The sequence below is a fragment of the Gadus macrocephalus genome, chromosome 14, assembly GCF_031168955.1.
Source record: "Gadus macrocephalus chromosome 14, ASM3116895v1".
Classification (NCBI taxonomy): Eukaryota; Metazoa; Chordata; class Actinopteri; order Gadiformes; family Gadidae; genus Gadus; species Gadus macrocephalus.
In genome coordinates, this window is record NC_082395.1 from 13831729 (window position 1) to 13851140 (window position 19412).

The 19412-nt window shown below is 41.9% G+C and overlaps 4 protein-coding genes across 8 annotated transcripts; 1 reads left to right on the forward strand and 3 right to left on the reverse strand.

Moving 5' to 3' along the window:
* Nucleotides 1–41: 41 nt before the first annotated feature.
* On the reverse strand, nt 42–3995 carry tipin (timeless interacting protein). Of its 2 annotated transcripts, none has more exons than XM_060070829.1 (8): nt 3352–3995; nt 2742–2864; nt 2421–2514; nt 2106–2181; nt 1882–2004; nt 1372–1426; nt 1057–1287; nt 42–717 (listed from the first exon to the last, which is right to left on the reverse strand). In XM_060070829.1, exons 2-8 carry the CDS (start codon nt 2860–2862, stop codon nt 308–310), a joined length of 1110 nt encoding a protein of 369 aa, XP_059926812.1. In that variant the 5' UTR covers nt 2863–2864; nt 3352–3995; the 3' UTR covers nt 42–307. The 2 variants fall into 2 exon arrangements, with proteins under 2 accessions (XP_059926812.1, XP_059926811.1); XM_060070828.1 differs by having other exon boundaries at nt 2736–2864.
* Nucleotides 3996–4014: 19 nt separating this feature from the next.
* Nucleotides 4015–11514, reverse strand: lctla (lactase-like a). Of its 3 annotated transcripts, XM_060070827.1 has the most exons (15): nt 10959–11346; nt 10643–10799; nt 7719–7879; nt 7496–7583; nt 7274–7383; nt 7020–7148; nt 6597–6692; nt 6388–6442; nt 6138–6299; nt 5533–5807; nt 5065–5191; nt 4726–4925; nt 4554–4617; nt 4370–4443; nt 4133–4271 (listed from the first exon to the last, which is right to left on the reverse strand). In XM_060070827.1, the coding sequence occupies exons 2-14, from the start codon at nt 10767–10769 to the stop codon at nt 4370–4372; spliced, it is 1668 nt and encodes a 555-aa protein (XP_059926810.1). In that variant the 5' UTR covers nt 10770–10799; nt 10959–11346; the 3' UTR covers nt 4133–4271. The 3 variants fall into 3 exon arrangements, with proteins under 3 accessions (XP_059926809.1, XP_059926808.1, XP_059926810.1); XM_060070826.1 differs by lacking the exons at nt 4370–4443; nt 10959–11346 and adding an exon at nt 11357–11514 and having other exon boundaries at nt 4015–4271; XM_060070825.1 differs by lacking the exon at nt 4370–4443 and having other exon boundaries at nt 4015–4271; nt 10959–11345.
* A 1218-nt stretch (nt 11515–12732) lies between these two features.
* Nucleotides 12733–14659, forward strand: crybgx (crystallin beta gamma X). The gene is made up of 6 exons (XM_060071381.1): nt 12733–12842; nt 13221–13269; nt 13468–13589; nt 13911–14046; nt 14162–14301; nt 14412–14659. Exons 1-6 carry the CDS (start codon nt 12799–12801, stop codon nt 14542–14544), a joined length of 624 nt encoding a protein of 207 aa, XP_059927364.1. The 5' UTR covers nt 12733–12798; the 3' UTR covers nt 14545–14659.
* Nucleotides 14660–15483: 824 nt separating this feature from the next.
* LOC132471993 (G2/mitotic-specific cyclin-B2-like) lies at nt 15484–17731 on the reverse strand. 2 transcript variants are annotated; one of them, XM_060071380.1, is made up of 8 exons: nt 17562–17731; nt 17255–17368; nt 16869–17141; nt 16625–16783; nt 16312–16548; nt 16077–16217; nt 15890–16000; nt 15484–15759 (listed from the first exon to the last, which is right to left on the reverse strand). In XM_060071380.1, the coding sequence occupies exons 1-8, from the start codon at nt 17586–17588 to the stop codon at nt 15649–15651; spliced, it is 1173 nt and encodes a 390-aa protein (XP_059927363.1). In that variant the 5' UTR covers nt 17589–17731; the 3' UTR covers nt 15484–15648. The 2 variants fall into 2 exon arrangements, with proteins under 2 accessions (XP_059927363.1, XP_059927362.1); XM_060071379.1 differs by having other exon boundaries at nt 16869–17144.
* Nucleotides 17732–19412: the final 1681 nt, after the last annotated feature.

Consider the following 19412-nt stretch of genomic DNA (forward strand, 5'->3'; position numbering starts at 1 on the left):
GTGTGTAGAGAATCTTAAATAAGTCACACAAAGCCTACAACAGGCGTCGACTTTAGTTTTAATTAAAATATAATATTTGGGAAAAAATATCCAATTAAAACCAACTTTGAGAATAAGTTAGTGACTCCTGCACGTATTAACTAAGGACCACTTTAGGACACAATGTACAGTGTGGTTTGCATGTCCAAAACAGAAGACAAGCTTTCAAATAAACCAAGAACACAATGGAGACCTGCACTGTGTAAGCGTGCACGGGACAAGTGAATGGCTGTCCAGCTTACTCCCGGGCTGGCTGGGCTCTACTCCCTCACGCTGGGTCGAGTTCGGCATCTATTGGGGGTTCTGTGCTGGGGCCCACCTCCATGTCCTTCCTTTCCTCAAACCCAGGCACCAGTGGACAGGGCTCAGTCGGTGGCGAAATAGCTGGGGGTAGGTGTACAGAAGAGGCCTGTACACCGGCCTGGGAGGAGGCTGCCTGGGCAGAGGTGGCCTGGGAGGAGGCTGCCTGGGCAGAGGTGGCCTGGGAGGAGGCTGCCTGGGCAGAGGTGGCCTGGGAGGAGGCTGCCTGGGCAGAGGTGGCCTGGGAGGAGGCTGCCTGGGAGGAGGCTGCCTGGGCAGAGGTGGCCTGAGAGGAGGCTGCCTGGGCAGAGGTGGCCTGGGAGGAGTCTGTCTGGGCGGAGACGGCCGCCTGGGAGTCGGCCTGGGAGTCTGGTTGGTCTAGAATGGAGAAATATCAGCATTAAGGCCTACCCACTAGGCGCCCACCCCAGGATGAGTCAGCTGACCTACTCAGGGGGAGGGGGGCGATCGGAAAATGAAGTCAGATCTTATTGTCGTGTGGTGTGGGGGGGGGGGGGGGGGGGGCTGAAGGCGGGCTTTTGCTACCCCCAGTTGAGTTGGGAGGGCAAAGATCATTGGGCCTGAAGATGACTGATAGCAAGAAGATGTATGTAGTTTGTACTGCTGAAGACGGCCTGACTTAAAGTCTCCTTGAGCCTTTTCGTGTCCCAAAAATGACCCATCAATCCTAGACACAATTCAAATTCTCATTCTCACCTGTGGGGGGCTGTCTTCTGGCCAGCCTCCTCTCCAGGGCCAGCTGTCTGTTAAGCTCGATGCGCCTCTGCTGCTCCTCTGTCAGGGTGGGGGCTGGGGTGGTGGGGGCTGGGGTGGTGTGGGCTGGGGTGGAGTGGGCTGGGCCTTGGGAGCCCAGAGGGAATCTCCCAGTGCTGCCAAAAGGTTCTGGATCCTCAAAGACATGCTGCACCGGAGTCACCTCTGTCTCCCCTGAAACAAGTTCAAATGGGTCTTATTGACTGTAACTCTTCAAACAAAACTAAAAAAGGTAAAAAGGTAAAACACCATCCCTACCAATGAAGTCCTCATGAACCAAAGGCATGTCCAGTCGTATTCTCTTCAGGCAGGTCTATGGTGTGGGGGGGCGGGGGGAAATTGATTCATTCAATGATTCATAAAGAGAGTGGGTCACAAAGTAGAAAGAAATACCATGATGTGTACACCCTGTGCGCATGGATTTGTAAACGGTTCCCTCGGATTACAAATCTGTGCGCACAGATTTGGTTTGTTCTACAAAGCAGGGATACCCCATCAAGCATTATGACGCTGAATGCATATCTGATTCCAACCAGCATCTATACAGTATGAATGACTGAAAGTAGTGTTTATCTTTTAACAATTGACTGTACAGTTGAGTTGGCCTTACGAAAGAAGGCTCTAACATTAGAGCCTTTTTTGTTCTTTAATAGAGTTGCAGCAAGACATAACGACGTAGATTCATAAACACGCTAAATGTTTTTTCTTGTTGCATTGAAGTATCAACCAATATATTTTTGAACAGTAAGCAGGACTCAACAATCCCACCTGAACATCCTTCTTGCTGCCCAGCCTCTCCACTTTGTCCATGAAATCATCAAATTGCAGTTTGGGATACAATCTGTGGGCCCAGTTCTCCATCTTCTGCATGACTACACGCAGATCCTCTGCCTAATTTGAGAGACATGAAGAAATGACACACAAGATAATTATGACAATGTCTAGCTAAGTCTACTCCTGGTGTTTGACCGTGGCCTATTGGCAACGCCTACCTCATGCCCTTTGCCTTTAAATCTGACATTGCCAAACAGGGTCCGTAGAGCTGGTAGTCCCCTCTCTGAAGTGAGCCTGGAATTGAAAGAATTAAAAAATTACAAATCACAAATCATCTTCAAGGACTAATTTTCAATTCATAACAATTATTATTTACATTAGTTTTGCAAACATCCGCTGCGGCTTAGTGTTTCTGGATTCATCCGTTTTGGAACCTAGTACACCTAACCGCATTCTAATCGTCACGAGCCGCATCCCAATTCTACGACAATGCCTACTGACGGCCGCTCAGCTCAACTGCTTTATAGGAGTACCTCTGGGAATCCAGTTTGGGCTGTGGCCTTTTGACCGTCCTTCGTTTAGCTGCGGGAACATCTGCTAGTTTGGAGAGGTCTCCGTCTTCCTCCCCTGAATCACACCAACCCAACAACGTTCAGTACTCGGGTGATCACAATTGCTTTGTAGATGTTGGACATCTTAAAATAAAAGACGTGTGAGATACCAGTTACCATTATAAAATCACATAAGGTTTACTATATCATTCATTTAGCCTTTGGTTGAAAACAGTTTTAGCAGGTAGTTTCAGTGTACAGACAATAACGTTAGTGTTATGGAGAGGTTACCCTCACCATTACCAAACGGGTCGTCCCCTCCAAGGCCTGGGGAGAGGGGTGGTGGGAGAGGAGGAAAGCTCTCATCCTCGAACTGGTCATAGTCAGGGAGGTTAAAACGGCCACTTCCAATGGAATCAGACATTCCTGTAAGGTAGTTTCCTTTTTTATATATTTGTCTCATTGTGGCGTTTGTAAGGGTAAATTGCTTGGCAACAATATTTATTTGATATAATCGTTCTTGTCATTACTTATATCTATATTAGAACAGACGATATTACTTTGTACTGCAAAGTGAAATTTAGAGTTAGACCTTGATATTCAATAGGACTAGAACATGCAACATGTTCGGCCAGTTATTGTCCTTCAACCTCGGTTTGTTGTGTACTTGAGGATATATGAGCGCTAGAACTCTACAAATTCGTTGTCAAGTTGAAAAAGCTAACCAAGTTTAGCAGTAAGGCACCCATTGTCTTTACCAGGGTTGTTTCAATAGCGATAGCGTCATGTAGGAGTCATATAGATAACAAATGCTCTAGATTTTCATCGAGCAACGGAAGCATTATGTAAACGTCTGCGAGGGCAGAAAATGTTGGCATTAAAATCATTTCAGTCTATTGTCGCAACACCTTACCTTTATTAAGCGAGGAGCTCAAGCAGACGCGGCAATTTTCAGAGACTGCCGCTAAAAGAAGCAGCACTACTTCCGGTTCCACCTCTCATTTTCCAAAATAAAGGCAAACAATACAATATTTGACTACAATTAAAAAAGAGCCTAATTAATTAAACACGTTCGTATAATTTGCTGTTGGACACTTTAGGTTTCAGTAGGGTATGTATTGTTACTTAATGAAACATCGTGGTTTGTTGTTTATTCGTCATTTGTTGAATTCATACCATCTTATTTTGTAGCTACAGCATAGTTTTTAGATGCATACGCTACACATCATCACACCTGGCCTCAAACACACTCAATAACGCGTATCTGACTATATAACAATAGCCCGTATTGATGCAGTTTTGTCAGTTGTCTTTATTTATGCATTCTCTCTACGTTTTACATAATCAATATGCATTTCCCTGCTGTTATTATATAAAAGAGGGAAAAAACAAGACAATTAAAAAAAAAGAAATCTATTGGAACATGGCATGCTCATTTCACATCAGATCCCATGTTCGTAAGAATTGCACAGACCAGTATTGTCCGTGTTTATCAAGTTAAGTCTGACAATTAAAAAAAAATAATGCCCTTAAAATAATATGAAGCTGTGATGTCTGCTGTATGTATGTAAGATAATTGTGTGTGTGTGTGTGTGTGTGTGTGTGTGTGTGTGTGTGTGTGTGTGTGTGTGTGTGTGTGTGTGTGTGTGTGTGTGTGTGTGTGTGTGTGTGTGTGTGTGTGTGTGTGCGTGTGTGCGGGTGTGTGTGTGTTGTTTCTTCAGAGGCGTCTGCGCAGCAGGAACATGAGGAAGACAGCACTGAGGAGAATGCTGAGGGTACACATGGTCGGAACCACAATCTCTGTCACCATCCCCATGTGGCTTATCAAGGGATCTGAAAAAACACAACAGACACATCCTCAATACACACACAATCCTCCACATCCCCCAGGGCACCAGCAAACTGACTCAAACATTAACCGGTCTTTGTACCTAAACTTCATCATGAACAGGCCAAGCCTTTGGCTTTCCTGCAAGTTCCTTATTTTCCTGGGACAATCTTCTAGCTGGAGGGGCAAAACAAAGAGAATCCCTGTTAAATTTTGGATAAAGTAACAATTTGTCTTTGTTTTGGCCCCTCCTAGCTCTTCACTATAGTGAGATGTATTGGACTTACCTGCAGCAAGAAGCTGGTTACTAGAGCTGCAAGTCTCAATTGCTTTCCCCTTCCAAATCTCCAGCTGTGAAAATGAATGAATTGGAACATCAAATATTATGTTCACAATTAACTTTGTTTTAGAAAATATATGTTTAACCCTAGACTGACTGCAGCCATACAGTGACTTTACCTCTCTCTGATTGGGGAATCCATTAGAACTGATGATGCTTTTGTAGTACTGAACCGAAGCTTTTGGATAACGGGGTTTATTTTTGTCCCTGAAGTCTACGTAGTAGAGGCCAAACCTCTCAGAGTAGCCCTCATCCCACTCAAACTTGTCAAGCAGTGACCAAGCAGTATACGCCTTGATGTTCACCCCATCCTTTATTGCTGCAGTTCAAAGAAGGAGAAAATTATCTAATGAGATTTATTGAACGCAAAGAAATATCCAAATGATGGTGCCAAATGAGACACTACGTCCCCCTGAAACATTAAAGTGATGAATGTATTGACCGTGGTCCGCTCATACCTTTTAACATTTCATTAATGTAGTCCTTAAAGTACTGCATTCTCCAGTCATCGCAGAGATCCGTGCACATCATCTTCTCAGATACACCATTTTCTGTCACATAGATCATGGGGTTGCCATATTGTTTCTGCAAGGAGGGGTTACACATATAATGACATACAGACGTGGCTGGAATGGGAAAATAAAAAAGTCTGCAAACAGAAAGGGAAGTGTGTACCGATGTATCAAACACAATGGAATATTTATTTGATGCATAATAGAATAGCATTTAGCCTGGCTATCAGTAGCAGAAAGTCTGTGGTGACTAGCTAGCCTGTTTCTCCGGACAAGATCTGAAACCAGGTTTCTTTCCTTCACCTAAGTTTTACATAGATAACTAGTTTACCCCTCCAGGGATAGGTACTCCAGGGCAAGCAAAAAAGGGGCCACACTTTACTTTAACTAAATTCATTCCTATATTTAATTTACCTTGACAAAATTCAGAAGGCGGCGAAAACCCCACGGCACTGAATAGAGCCATTCAGAACCTGGGTCGGGCCAGCGTGGGTCTACCAGCTCGGCCAAGTCCCGATCTGTGAAGTAACTGTTACCACGACCGGAGGGGTAGTTCTTCTGTGTGATGTAGCGTGTGGTGAAATGGCCAATGCCTAAGAAGTCACAGGTGCCCCTAATGTAGCTCTTCTCCTGGGCGGTGAAGACGGGTAACCGTGATGCTCCCAAGCCCTGCTGGGCACTTTTCCTACCTAGTAGATGGAAGTGGAACATATGTTTAAATAAAATATAGGATAAAAATGGTTATGATATATTTCTATTCGACAAGTGGTGGGGTTGAAGGTAGAATGTATTGAAACTATAAAGACAATTATGTAGATAAAACAGTCCCCATGAGTAGAACATGACATGCCTCAATCCTGTGATCTTAAGAAGATGAATAAACAACATATTATTTTACCAACAGCACAACATATCTTTCTTCTACTATCTGTTTATTGGTACAGACTCTATTCTGGGGTCCAAAAAATCTTGTCAAATTGAGTTGAACTGTTGCCCCCAAAGCTGAGCCTCTCTCTTACCAATGTAATCTTTCATAACCTGAGGATAGTCTCCATTGAAGAGGGGTGTAGCAAACCATCCCATGTAGAACTGGACATATCGTTCTGCGGCTTCAATGTCCCTCTGGTTGCTGATGTCAACGGGTTCCCCCCAGTCGCCCGACAAAGAGATCCCAACCAGACCTGCAGAGACCCACAGCACATATAGTTCACACACTGCAACGCCACTGGCATTGGGGGAAGTTACATGGCATATTAGCTCTTCCATCACCTTTTTGCTTGTTTCGCCATTGAGTGTCGTAGGTGTGCCAAACTTTTGCATGTGCCTGTTGCAGATAGAGGGAGAGATATTGGTCTTCTTGCATTGACTATATGACTATAATTTGGTTTTAAAAGAAGCAGCCCTTCCATTGCATAAAATGAGTTATACATACAGTATATATATATATATATATATATATATATATATAATACAATAACCTTTATTATGTGATGGGCAGCCTTGTAAGCACCCACTCCCCTCAGCTTCAGTCCTGGTGCGTGTTCCCCTGTTTCATATCCTTCCACTGCAATCGACTGAAGAAACAAAATGCTTTATGTCCTTTTTTTATTGTGATTTTAGCTTTAAGTGACTTGTGACTTTAATTTACTGCTTCAGCTTCTCATTATAGCTAAATCAACCAGGTTGATTTAGTGTTACATAAACGTTTTTTCTTGTTATGCTACCATAGTAAAGGTCCACTATGACATGCATTTCACTCCAATCCATCCCGCCAAGGAGGGATCACTATTTCCTTGCCCTTTTTCGGGGGCTTAGGTGGAGAGAGGGTCATAAAAAGTGGCCTGTGAAACCCTTTTAAACTGTAAGGGCGAAACAAATACAATTGTCTTGACTTGACTCACCCATGGATTGTTGAATGTGATCCAGTGCCTGACTCGGTTTCCAAATCTCTCAAAGCATAAATTGGCGAAGTCATTGAACAAGTTCACCATGCTGGCGTTCTGCCATCCTCTGTATTTTTCCTCCAAGATCTGTAAAATTCAAGCAGCAAGATTTCTGTTCTCAACCATCCAAATTCAGGCCATTACAGGCCAATTTCAGGCCAGCACAAAAGTAATGAAAAGCCTGCATTAATATTTCCAGGATGAATGCTTACCTGTGGCAAGTCCCAGTGATATAGTGTAACAATGGGTGTAATTTTATTCTCCAGAAGCTTATTTATCAGGTCATCGTAATACTTGATTCCTTTCTCATTGATGTTCTCATCTGAAAGATATGTGTATCCGAATCAATCAGGAGGATTCAGCATTAAGAATGCAGTCATCTGCAAAGATTTGGATGGTTTACTATGAGAAGGGTGTGTAGGAGCGGAGGTTACTTTTTATTCCAGTGGGCAGAATCCTTGGCCAGGATATGGAGAAACGATAGTGTTTAAGATTCATGTCCTTCATCAAGGAGATGTCATCCTTTAAGGTACAGCAAAGCAGTTGTTAAACAACAAGACATGTTTCATAACCAAGGCCATTTCTTTGATCCATTCCATGTTTAGCTGTTCTGCACAGATAACTGATGTTTTCCATTGTTTTTGTTGAATGCATCACCTTAACTTTGTGGTAGCCTTCACATGAGAAGTCTCCAGTGTCATTCAGGAAGATCTTGCCCTTTTTGTGGGCAAATGCATCCCAGATGCTCATGCCTTTGCCGTCAACGTTCCAAGCACCTTCTGTCTGATATGCAGAACCACCAGCTCCCCAGGAAAAGCCTGAAGGAGGGGGGGACACAAATGCAAAGAGGACAGCTATAAGCAATAAACATAGCCCTCTGCTACAGCTTCAAAGAATGTAAGAGTGATGCTATGATGGAGGCCGGAAGGTGACATGGGAGTTATTTCTTTATAATGCGCAAGCGCCACTTTAGTAAGTAATGGTGCTATCCATTCGTATGGTACGCCGGTACGTCCTAGACCTAAATTGTAAATCTCCCAGCTTTCTTGCGGCATTTCAGGATTGAACACCCCCTTTTGGTCTGTCCCACTCGCTGTTCAGTGAGGCCGACTGTACCACTCGACAACAAAAATGGCTGCGCCCGTAAAGAGATTTATTTTCTTTGTATTTGTACCACGTTGTTCATATTAATATAGATTTTAAATGCTGATTACATTGCTACTTCATTCCGATCAACAATTTATGCATTGCATGTCTTGCTTTGTGTCCAATACAATGAAAAGTTGTGTTGTTTGTTTTCGAGCTGGGGTGCGTTTCTCAAAACATTCGGTTGATATGTTTATGGAAAAAAGATAATTCAAACATATACTTTTTTTTTTTGCCACCGGTTCAAACCCTGCCAGATGCGCCTTGTCACCTCAGTTCTCATGATAGATTTTTGATGTTTCAAGTCTGTCGATCTCTTAGCAGTACCTAGGCTATTTCCCTCCTTAAAATATTTTGATAGCCTATTCATTTTGACAGGGGGGCATTATCTTGTGTTGTCGCTGCAGTGGAATGTATGTTCCTTCTTATTTTATTTTAAATTGTAGGCGGATTGATGGATTCAATGATTATTTGCCTTGATTCAGTTTGCGTCGGTCGCCAAGAAGAGTCTTTCAGAATCGTTCGTTCGTTCGTTCGTTCAGTCGAGTTTCCGGTAGCGGTGAATCAAATCATGGAATGCACGGTTCTCAGTCAGACTCAGCTCCTCCATCGTTCTCATTCTCAAACGATCGGGGAAGTCGGTCATCAATCAACACAACATTACAACTTTAACCAAATGCAGCGGGATGTGGGGTGTGGTGGTTGATTATTGGATGCTTAACATATCAGCAAGACAATAGATTTGATTTAGCAATGATAGTGGGGGTCCCGGGTGGAGAACGTACCATGAAAGAACGGGACCGATTGACGAGACATTCAAATATTTGATTAATCTAGAATGACACAGAAAGTACAAAGACAGCATGCATTTACCATTCCTATGATATTGAACGAATCGTATTATCGTACGCTCGTTCACTAAGCCTCTTCCCTCTTCACCACTCAGTCAGTGAACGAACAGCGAGTCAGCGAGTCAGAGACTTGTGGGTCTGGGAGCAGTCGAGTCTGAGAATGAACGAGACGAACGAGAGAGAAACAGTTTGGTTCGTTCTTGTTTAAGATTCGTTCATTCGAACTGATTCGGTCGCGAACGACTCATCACTAGCTATCACTGAATTCATTTCTCTAAAACCCACTGCCCAGAATCGTATCACATATATAAAAGTTACAGGGTTGTTAAAGAAAATATTTGTGAGCGATTAAATATCCAGTGATGTTCCACACCCTAACATTTCGAGGCGCTACTGCACTAACTCGGAAGTCTAATTGTGTAAAAAAAGACAAAGAAGACTGAAATCGATCATATGACCATGAATATCCAGGAAGTATGTGGCCTAATACCCACCTACAACAGCCCTAGAGCTGTTGTAAATAGCTCTAGGGCTATTTACCATGTGGGTAATAAGGATTCAGCCAGAATATGTTGTTGGGAAACAGTCAGGAAGCCTTACTTTGCTAGTACTATGGGGTTTAATAACTTACTCCATACTATGAGCTAAATATGTAGGTGAAATGGTTTTGGTGAACAATTAACTGTTGAATCCCTAAGAGGTAGGTTGCTAAGGAAGATAGAAAATATGCTTTTGGGAAACCTTAATAAAGAGGCTAATATAGCTAACAATAACAATGACTAGCCAATGAGAAACGGGAACGCTATAAGTGCTGCAAGCCAGGAAATTACGTCTAGAGCAGTTTGACGTACCGGTGTGCCATAGAAATGGATAGCACGATTTGTCGCGCGACAAAACTTGGGCGACAACGCAAGTGTGCCAAATAAAAACCAAAATGGCTGTGCCCGTCAAGAGATTTATGTTCTTTGCATTTGCACCACGGTGGTCATTTTAATGTCGATTTTAAATGCTCTAACACACTTGATTACATTACTACTTTATTCCGGTAACCAATTTATGCATTGCACGGTCTTGCTGTGGGTGCATTCAATGTAAAGTTGTGTTGTTTGTTTTTGAGCTGGTTTGCTATAGAGGCCAATATAGCTAAGAATAACAATGACTAGCCAAGGACAAACGGGAATGCTATAAGTGCTGCAACCCATGAAATTACGTCAGGTTCTCGCTAGAACAGGTCGGGCGTATCGGTGTACCATACAAATGGATCGCAGCATAATATTTAATTATCATGAGTTGGCGTGGGGCGTAACCATGGGGATCCATCTCCCACCCCCACCCCTCCTTTTCGCTCATCCCTATATGCAGCTTATCTTGGGATTTTGAGCCATCTCGTTAATCAGAAAAAGCAGAATTTATTTTCAGTGAATGCATTACGCTTCCATACATGGCGCTGAGTCCCTACGCGCTGAAGTAAAGCGTGCGTGAGATTTACTTAAAGCATACGTGCCACTTACTAAAGCACGCGTGTGATTTATAAAAAATGTACTCCCACGTCACCTCCTGGGCTCCATACGTTAGCATACTTACCGGTTGGGAAGACACCATAGTAAAAAGATCCATGGTCGTTCTTTGTCCAGTCAAAGTCTTCGATGGCTGACACACACAGCATCAACACAAGCAAATGACACGTCCTCAGCATGCTCTGTGGCAGCATGGTGATGTTTGGCAGGCAGTTGGGTTACACCTAAAAAAATAACCATAACTAGACTTCAATAAATCGTTTTTGCATTTTATAACTAAAACAAATGAAGATTAATGGTTGCCAAATGGCAGAAAAACATAATACCTGGGAATTATTCACCCTAGATTTAGGTTGAGTTTGAATTAAGCACGAAAAACTTACAGTTTTTAAGTGTCCATAGGTCTTTTGAAAGTTCATCTTCATACAAATCCTATCATTGCTATCATCCATTTAAACTAAACTGTCCCCTTCTCACTCCTTATGCATAGCTAAATGCAGCTGCTTTCATTTCAACCAACTGTAAGACACACTGATACAAAATGCGATAAGAGACAGAAAATAAGACAGTTTGTCCAGGACTGTCAGTATGAGCGACATATCAATTGAATGTATATTTCAAGAATATACTAAGAAAATTAGGTTTTCCTTCAAAGAAAGGTAAAGTTTTTTTTCCCAAGTCCTCCTGCCAAATGTTCTTTCCCTCTGCAATCAAACTGTCCTCTAGTCCGGTCTCTGTCTCAGCCAGAAAGTCTCCCTCCCCAACACATGTAGATGTATACCTGCAGCCTGTCCTGCATTCGTCCCTGCTAGAAACAGCTCCCAAATGCAAGAAGCATCCCAAAGCTTCTGGATCTAGTCGCTTCTCAGAAATGTCATCAGTTGGTTTACGGCCAAGTCAACAAAAGCAGTACACAATGGAGCAGGCACTAGGTTTACTGCCATTCAGTGGTCCATGTACAGCCAAAGCATGACCCCCCTCCTCTGCCCAATAGGTCCCAGCCATTGGAGGTCAGTGAAGTGTGAATGTAATTTGCTGGAGCAAACAGATCCTTTGGATTGTTGACACTGAGAGCAAAGGTAATAGTGAGCCATGTCTAACAAATTATGATAATTACATTATTATTATTAGTGTTATTATTATTAATAATAAATTACATTCTTGAAAACTCATCGACTCATGTGGGACGGGACGAAGAAGTAACCTAGGTGACACACAAATATGCATTGGACTTTCATGCAAGGAAGAAACCATCACAAAAATAAAGCATGTGTGTAAGATGGGTGGGGAGAGTATATATATATATATATATATATATATATGCCTAAACTATATTTATTCTCTTGATAATTATATATCTAACCCAAGTATATAACCCATGATCTCAAAAATATAACTTATAAAATACGTTTTATAAACATAATTGTATACCTTTATATACACATTGTATGTTAGGTGAAATGTTGTTTCCAGCATCTCATAGAAACAGAGGTCTACTCACTAACTTTGGTCCACCAGAGCTGGCCATGCACAAACATGAATACGTCTATTATCAGGATGGGTAAGGCATTGTTCTAAAAACACAGCAACAAAATGCTGAATTGATAAAGTTTAAACTGTTGGCACTGCACTCTCTTTGCTACAATTGTGTGTGTGTGTGTGTGTGTGTGTGTGTGTGTGTGTGTGTGTGTGTGTGTGTGTGTGTGTGTGTGTGTGTGTATGCGTGTGTGTGTTCGTGTGTGTCTGTGTGCGTGCATGGGGTAGAACTATAAACCATGTACATTTCTTTCATGTTTGGTCAGCAGATATATTTTGCTTCATTTTTAAAAGCTTAATGTGTCTGTGCTTGCATTCATGTTTGAATTTGTCTCTGTATGTGTGTTCGTGTGTGTAGGTGTGTGTGTGCGTGTAGGCATGTGCAAGTATACTTGTATGGATATTGAGTCAACAGACATATTTAGTCTTCCTTTGTGCCATGTGTGCCTCTGTGTTTTTCACTGCGACTTTGCATGTGCGAGAGGTTCATTTGTATGTATATGAATACACTGGGCAGAACTGCAGAGAGAAGACAACATGAGCATTTAGCCCTGTGTGTTTAGCATATCAATGGCTCCAAGGCCCCCCGGTGAGCACCACAGAACCCCTGTGAGCTTTCTAGTCCCCTGTTGCGTGACATGAACTTGCTGTATTTAAGGGCCTTTTTTCTGGCTTCACATAGCTGACATGAACATCTTCACTAAAGTCACAGGATTAGCCCAACAAACTAGGTAGGTTGACAGTGCCTTGGCCCAAACAGAGCCCTGTGTCCTGAGCACAGTTCCCCTTTTCAAGTGATGACGTGATTATCACACCAGAGCAGTTTTATAGCCTTAAAAAAAAACATTAGAACTCGTAGAACTAACACTTGGAGTCCATATTAGTAGACTTTTACATATTATGTCAGTGTATATATCGTAACTAAGGATATTCTCAGAGGCAATGTGTTATGGTCAACATTATGTAGCCTATATATGTATTGCTTTTTTCGGCTTCCATCTTTTTATTCATCTAAACACTTATGTATTAACCATCAACCATCATAATCCTACTTTTGAATTTGCTGTTATTTCTGTGATTATTCATTCAAGCTGCCTCTTTCTTCGCAGCAAGCTGGGGTCTGTACTCCAACGTGCCTTCTATGGGTCCAGTGGGAGGGTAAGTAAAATTACTTGTTTAATATAAATTAGGCAGATTTTCAATAGGCTTTGCATTATGCTAAAGGTGCTGACAAAATTCAGTTAATTTTTGTCTTCTTGGTTATAATACTGTTATACTTATATCATAGTATTGGTACCTAAAAAGTACCAGTACCTAAAAAGAAGACATTTAAATTAAATTTAAATTCTATTACAGGTGACCCTTTTTGAGCAGAGGAACTTCGCCGGCAGACGGCTGGACCTGAGTTCCGACTGCCAAAAACTTAGCGATAAGAACTTCCCCGAGAGATGCAACTCCGTGCAGGTGGAGAGTGGAGCGTAAGCATGCAATATGGTCAATGCAATACAAGTATTTCAAAATTATTGATTCCTAAGAGATGTTTCTGGAGCGTATCCTTCTTTGATAAAAATCCATTGAAAAATCCACATAGCGCGCTGTCTAGCGACAAAATTGGAGAACTGACTAGCCTAGGTTCCATGATGGAAATAAAATGAAAAAATCATATAACATGAAAGGCATTTCAACATTGAAAACTTAAATCTACTGTATGTGTAATGTTATGTTACAATGTAACATGTTTGTTCTTAATAAACTTGCATGGTAAAATAAACATTGATGAGGATGTTGGCCCTTTGTAGATGGATAGGCTATGAACATGATAACTTCCGTGGACGCCAGTACCTGTGGGACATGTCTGAGAGGGGCGAGTACAACTGTCATGACAAGTGGTGTGCTCAGGTGGACCACATCTCATCCGTCCGGGGGATCAAGCAGGTAAGAGACATGGCAAATAGGATTTCCAAAAACTGCCTGAAATCAAAAAGCAAAGTTATGTGCTGCAAAGAGCTAATCCACCGTTGGTTCAATTGAAAATACACTCTGGCCACAGGACAACAACCCTCCCAGGGCCCAACTGTTTGAGAAGGCTGGCTTCTCTGGTAAGAAAACAGATGTCCAGGATGACATCCCCAACCTGATGACCCGTCACAGCCTGAACAGAGCCGCCTCCATCCGGGTCCTTGGTGGAGCGTAAGTCAAGGCTTTTTCATTAGGAGGATCCGTTATTCTACCAGACCCATCGGTAGAGGGAGAGCCCTTTGAATAATGTGACAGTTCATTCTTGTCTCATCTTTCCACAGTTGGGTAGTTTACCAGGAGCCCAATTACAGAGGTCCCCACTACATCCTCGAGAAACGTGACTTCAACAACTCCTCTGACTGGGGTAGCCAGAACAGCACCATTGGATCCATGCGTAGAGTCCGCTTCAACTAAGACCAACTGAGCAGTTCTCCCTTTTCCACACCTCTCCAGGAGAGCAAGGATCCAATGATCACTTCAAAGAAAACCCGTCAGCATGATGCATCAGAAATAAACAGTGAACGATGAACCCCTCTGTCCCAGTTAATTCATGCAGTCTGGAACAAGGAAATATTTATTGCAATTTGTAATCAAGAACAGAGGGTTGGTGTCAACCAAGTCAATTTACCAACTCCAAGTTGATTTACCTAGCTATTAAAGTTGGCTTGTGTTTGGGGATTACCATTGTTCCTAGCAGGTGCCAAGAATAGCAGACTTGATCAGGGGCCTCATTACAGAAATTTCCCAACTCTGAAATCATATCCTATCTTGAGATAGGAAGGCATTTAGGGGGTACGGTATTACAGAAGATTTCCTAACTTAAGAAATCCTATCATAATTTAGCCATCACAGAACTATCCTAAGTTAGGAATTTCTAAAGTTAGGTGGCCATACACCCCGTCATAAACTCAAAATAACTGTCAAAAAAATTAGCAGCACTGCTAGGTCTGTATGAGAATGAAGAGGAACATCACAACAGAAACGTGATTGCTAGAGACCGCATAATAATTTGTTAAATTATCCTGACCATATTTTAATATCACCTGCAGATTTAATTTTGGAAGAAATGCTTTACTACTCGTTCTCTGTACCAATACCCACCATGATACTACTAGCTTGCCGTTAACAAAGATCCTTTAAGTCCGTTAACGTTAAAAGTAACTCGTTCAATCTCATGCATACGAGTGAAGAAACAGACATAACCTGACTATTTCCAATCGAAAAGTCTGAGTGACAGAATAGTTAGGATTACCTTACTTAAGATAGGAGATGGCCAACAGGTTAGGGACTGCTTCTGTAATGAGGCCCCAGAACATCACCCTTTATTATTTATAAAATGAGCCCACGTCAATCTTCAGCAATATGGTTTTATTTCCAAAATGAACAAGTAAAAATCAACAGCAAGTGAGAAGAACCCAATTTTACAAATAGTCATTAAAAAGCCAATTCAGTTTCTCCCAAATAATTCTAAAAATAAATGCAAATAATATGTACATAAAAAAATAAAATAAAAATATGTCAGTGATTGTTGATCAGGGGTGCTGCCATGCTTGTAACAACATCTGACTTGAGCTGAGGAATCAGGCTGATCTTCATTAGTTTGCTGCTGGAGTACTTGTTCTTGACAGCCTGAGATGATGAGTGAAAACAATTAAGACACCATTAGTGGATAGGAGCCATTGCTAAGCACTATATCAATTAATTATTAAAAATAGGACACTTCTTGCAGTTTCACCCAACTGCCTGAATATTAACAAACCTGAAACTTGGTTTTGCCCTCATTGACAGTCACTACATTCTTGGCCATGTGCTGCATTATTGGCTTCAGGTGGCTCTCGTCGTAGGTAGCGTAGTGGTGCTGTGTGGGCGACTGTAGGAGAGACTATTTAGTACTCTAGAATGAGACGACTGGAGTACTTTAAACTATAATGCAACATTGAGCTCACCCATGGAAGATCCTCCAGCAGGAGTTGCGAGAAGCACAGGGACGCAGCAGCGATCTCAGAGGGTCGGTAGTGCACCATGTCATAATCCACCAGCGTCAGCTCCATAAGGTACTTGGCAAGGGTATGCTTTTCCACATTGGACTGAAAATAGTAAAGAGTCAGCCGTATTAGGTAAATTACACACCATTTGGTCTACCAGATATTGAAACATGCCCAGCTTCAAACCCCAACTTACATTTGCAGCCTTTGAGGCTCTCCTGAGGAAGTGTAAAGGCAGAGGGCGTCCAAGGTCAAAATTGAGGCACCTGAGAATAAGCTGCTCCATTTGCAGTATCTGGGGCTTGGTGAAAGCGTTGTCAGTGATGTATGCAAAGTCTGCTACCTCTGGACAGTACATCTCCTCATACTTTGAAGCCACCAACATGGCTGTCACACCTGCAAGCTGGAGCTTCCTGCGAGACACAGGCTGAACCTGCAAGTGCAGACGAAAGTATAAGAATCAAGTTAACCAAGGACAACCAAAGCAGTGACACTTCCACTATACCCACCTGTAGAAAACGATCCAGAATGGCAACCGTGAGATACAGAGTCTCTTGCAGTAGCTGGAACCTAGAGTGAACCTGGATCAGCCAGTCGATCAGGAGGGCCCTCATTCTTTCATTGATTTCATAGCCTTGCAAGTACCTCGGTCGCACACTTTGTTTTTGCTATAGAAGAGAAACCAGTTTGAATAAATACAGAGCCAACTGATGAAAAAACATGGCAATACATCCATCTGGAAGTGTAATTTACCTCAAGAGCCATGAGATAGGAATATATGTCCTTCACATATTCAGCACACAACTGTGGCATGTCCCCATCCTGTTCATCAATATCTTCTACAGTAAGGAGAACGTCAGAAAAAGCCTGGCAGAGTTCCTGTTCTTTCATAGAGACGTCAGTTGATTCTTCACACATGGGGAAGACTTCTTGACCTTGAACTGGAGGCAGCAACGTTACTGCAGCCAGCTTTAGTTTTGCCTTCTGGTTCAGGGTTGGTTTTGTGGTAGCCTTGCCATGTAGAGTCTTCTGATGGGACATTATTATATTTTTACTCACATTGGGCAAAGCCAGTCTGGAATAGATAGATGTATGGATGCAGATGTATGTATAGATAGACGTATAGATAGATATGTTACCTTTGTGTTTAGAACTACACCGGGGGCGTTTGTAAGCTCTCCGAGAGCTGCTCTCCTTGGGCCACCAAAAGTTGATTTACCCATTTTTAATGCGTTCTCTGGGCCAGTGGTGAGCTGAAAATAAAAAGTATTTACTTAACAATTAAAGTTCACCCCTGCATAACAAATTATTAAAACTAGCAGAGTTAAGACAACACAGCAAGACCGGTCACATGCTAGCAGATAGCATCTTTAGCAAGCAGTCATGAGTTAACGTTAGTATCGCTGATGTAATGTTGCATATCTAAGCAGTATATTCTTTACTTACGCCAGCTCTAACTTGGATCGACGACATGTCTGAGTGCAAGGTTCGTATTAAAATACCTCGAGGAAAGGTAACGTTACTGGAATACTTCAAACAAACTGTTTTAAAAATTCACCATAAGCTGTTGAAAACGCTGATAAACACTGCTTACCCTGCAACCATTCAAATACCGCTCGTCCACTACTCATTGGTTACAGCTGAGAAAAATGCAAGCTTCTCATTGGTTACTAGATGATTACAGATTGGGTTCAAAGGTTAGTTAAATAATGCTCAAATTGAAGTAGATTTAATTATGGATGGTACCTACATACCAAAGTTGGAAAGATTAAAAGAAAAAGATGAAAATATATAATTTATATGAATTGGCTTTGTTAATTGCCAATTGTTTTTGATCAATCGACATATATCATTGATCGACAACCATGCAACATTATGTTTTACTGTAAAGCTAAAACACTAATCTTAACCTTTTGACACACACTATACAACATTTACAAATATTACACAAACATGATTAAGAGTCGAATTCATGTTTATTTTTCTATGTTTTTGCTAACATTTGCTATTAAAACATAAAAATCCAAAGCGAAGAGATATATAATTAGTGGCTAAGTAGTTCTGAGATTTTACATTAGGGGGGCTTAGCCGAAAGAACGACTTGCATGTTGTTATGGTACATTATGGAAGCTACTCGGTCAGGCAAAGGGGAACATCCAGGGCGTTGTTTTGATCGGGTTACATGTTCTAAATCAATGGGTTATATGTTAAAGGACAATTTGACGAGTGGTCCTTTCTCTCCTTCGAGCAACCGTTTTCATTAAAACTATGGGCCACCTAACTTTTTGGATGAGGTCTAAATAAAAGGGCTTAACACCCTTTTAGATCCGTTTTCGATTGAGCTGGGACAGGGGGGGGGACCAATAACCAGTCAGGGGGGAAGGCCCATGGTAAATCAGCAAATCAAGTCGCCACTGACAGCGCTCTGAGCCAATGCCATAGGGCTTGTGTGGTTCCGGAAGTAAATATCCCATTCATTTTCTCCATTGACGTTTTGATTAAAAGCCCTAATGTCGTTACCATCCAGGCATCCAAAGTATGCTTACCAGGCGCCGTTCTTATGTGAAACGATGATATATGCTCCCGTAGAAGACACAGCTTAAAGACGTAAACATCTAGTTTTTAGAAAAAATCTTTTTATTCCCGATGTCATTTAAAACCACTACACTACCCACAATCCTATGTAACACGATGTCTTTGATTGGTGGAGCTCGCTGTTACCGTGGAAACGTTTATTGCACCCGCGAAAGTCGTTGTATGAGCTGTAGAGGAAATTAGCTCTACAGGTTGAGAAATATGTTGATATAGAATACACGATGAAAATAAAATATGAATACGTAACTCGAATAAGAGACTGAATTCACATGCATTAAAAACGAGTAACGTTATTACGAGGTGATTGCAGTCAGGAATTTAGGATCGTACCATGTCGATGACAACACTATAATGAAACACTATACGCGCGCGCGCACACACACGCACACGCGCGCACGCACGCACACACACACACACACACACACACACACACACACACACACACACACACACACACACACACGCACGCACGCACACACGCACACACATTCTCATGCTCACACACACACACACACACACACAGAATATATGACCCAACAGGTCTTAACAATATAAACAATATAATAATGAGAAGGTTATGAAAAAGCCCAAAAATAAAAGAAACTTAACTTGTGGCTTCTACAGGAGCATATACCATATTTTCATAATATAACAGTGCCTGGTAAGTATACTTTGGATGGTTACAACATAATGTATTTTAAT

Bases quoted from the DNA above. Each gene is read 5' to 3' on its own strand.
- tipin (XM_060070828.1), bottom strand. From the start codon at position 2,862: ATGTCTGATTCCATTGGAAGTGGCCGTTTTAACCTCCCTGACTATGAC. The intron at 2,005-2,105 runs GTAGGCGTTGCC...CTCTCAAATTAG, and splicing joins TTAAAGGCAAAGGGCATGAG to GCAGAGGATCTGCGTGTAGT. The intron at 718-1,056 runs GTGAGAATGAGA...TCTCCATTCTAG, and splicing joins CAGAAGACAGCCCCCCACAG to ACCAACCAGACTCCCAGGCC.
- lctla (XM_060070826.1), bottom strand. From the start codon at position 10,769: ATGCTGCCACAGAGCATGCTGAGGACGTGTCATTTGCTTGTGTTGATG. The intron at 7,584-7,718 runs GTGATGCATTCA...TGTACCTTAAAG, and splicing joins AAGGCTACCACAAAGTTAAG to GATGACATCTCCTTGATGAA. The intron at 7,384-7,495 runs GTAACCTCCGCT...CATATCTTTCAG, and splicing joins TCTGCCCACTGGAATAAAAA to ATGAGAACATCAATGAGAAA.
- crybgx (XM_060071381.1), top strand. From the start codon at position 12,799: ATGAACATCTTCACTAAAGTCACAGGATTAGCCCAACAAACTAG. The intron at 13,270-13,467 runs GTAAGTAAAATT...ATTCTATTACAG, and splicing joins TCTATGGGTCCAGTGGGAGG to GTGACCCTTTTTGAGCAGAG. The intron at 13,590-13,910 runs GTAAGCATGCAA...GGCCCTTTGTAG, and splicing joins GTGCAGGTGGAGAGTGGAGC to ATGGATAGGCTATGAACATG.
- LOC132471993 (XM_060071379.1), bottom strand. From the start codon at position 17,588: ATGTCGTCGATCCAAGTTAGAGCTGGC. The intron at 17,369-17,561 runs GTAAGTAAAGAA...TTTTATTTTCAG, and splicing joins CGATCCAAGTTAGAGCTGGC to CTCACCACTGGCCCAGAGAA. The intron at 16,001-16,076 runs GTGAGCTCAATG...TCTCTCCTACAG, and splicing joins TGCTGGAGGATCTTCCATGG to TCGCCCACACAGCACCACTA.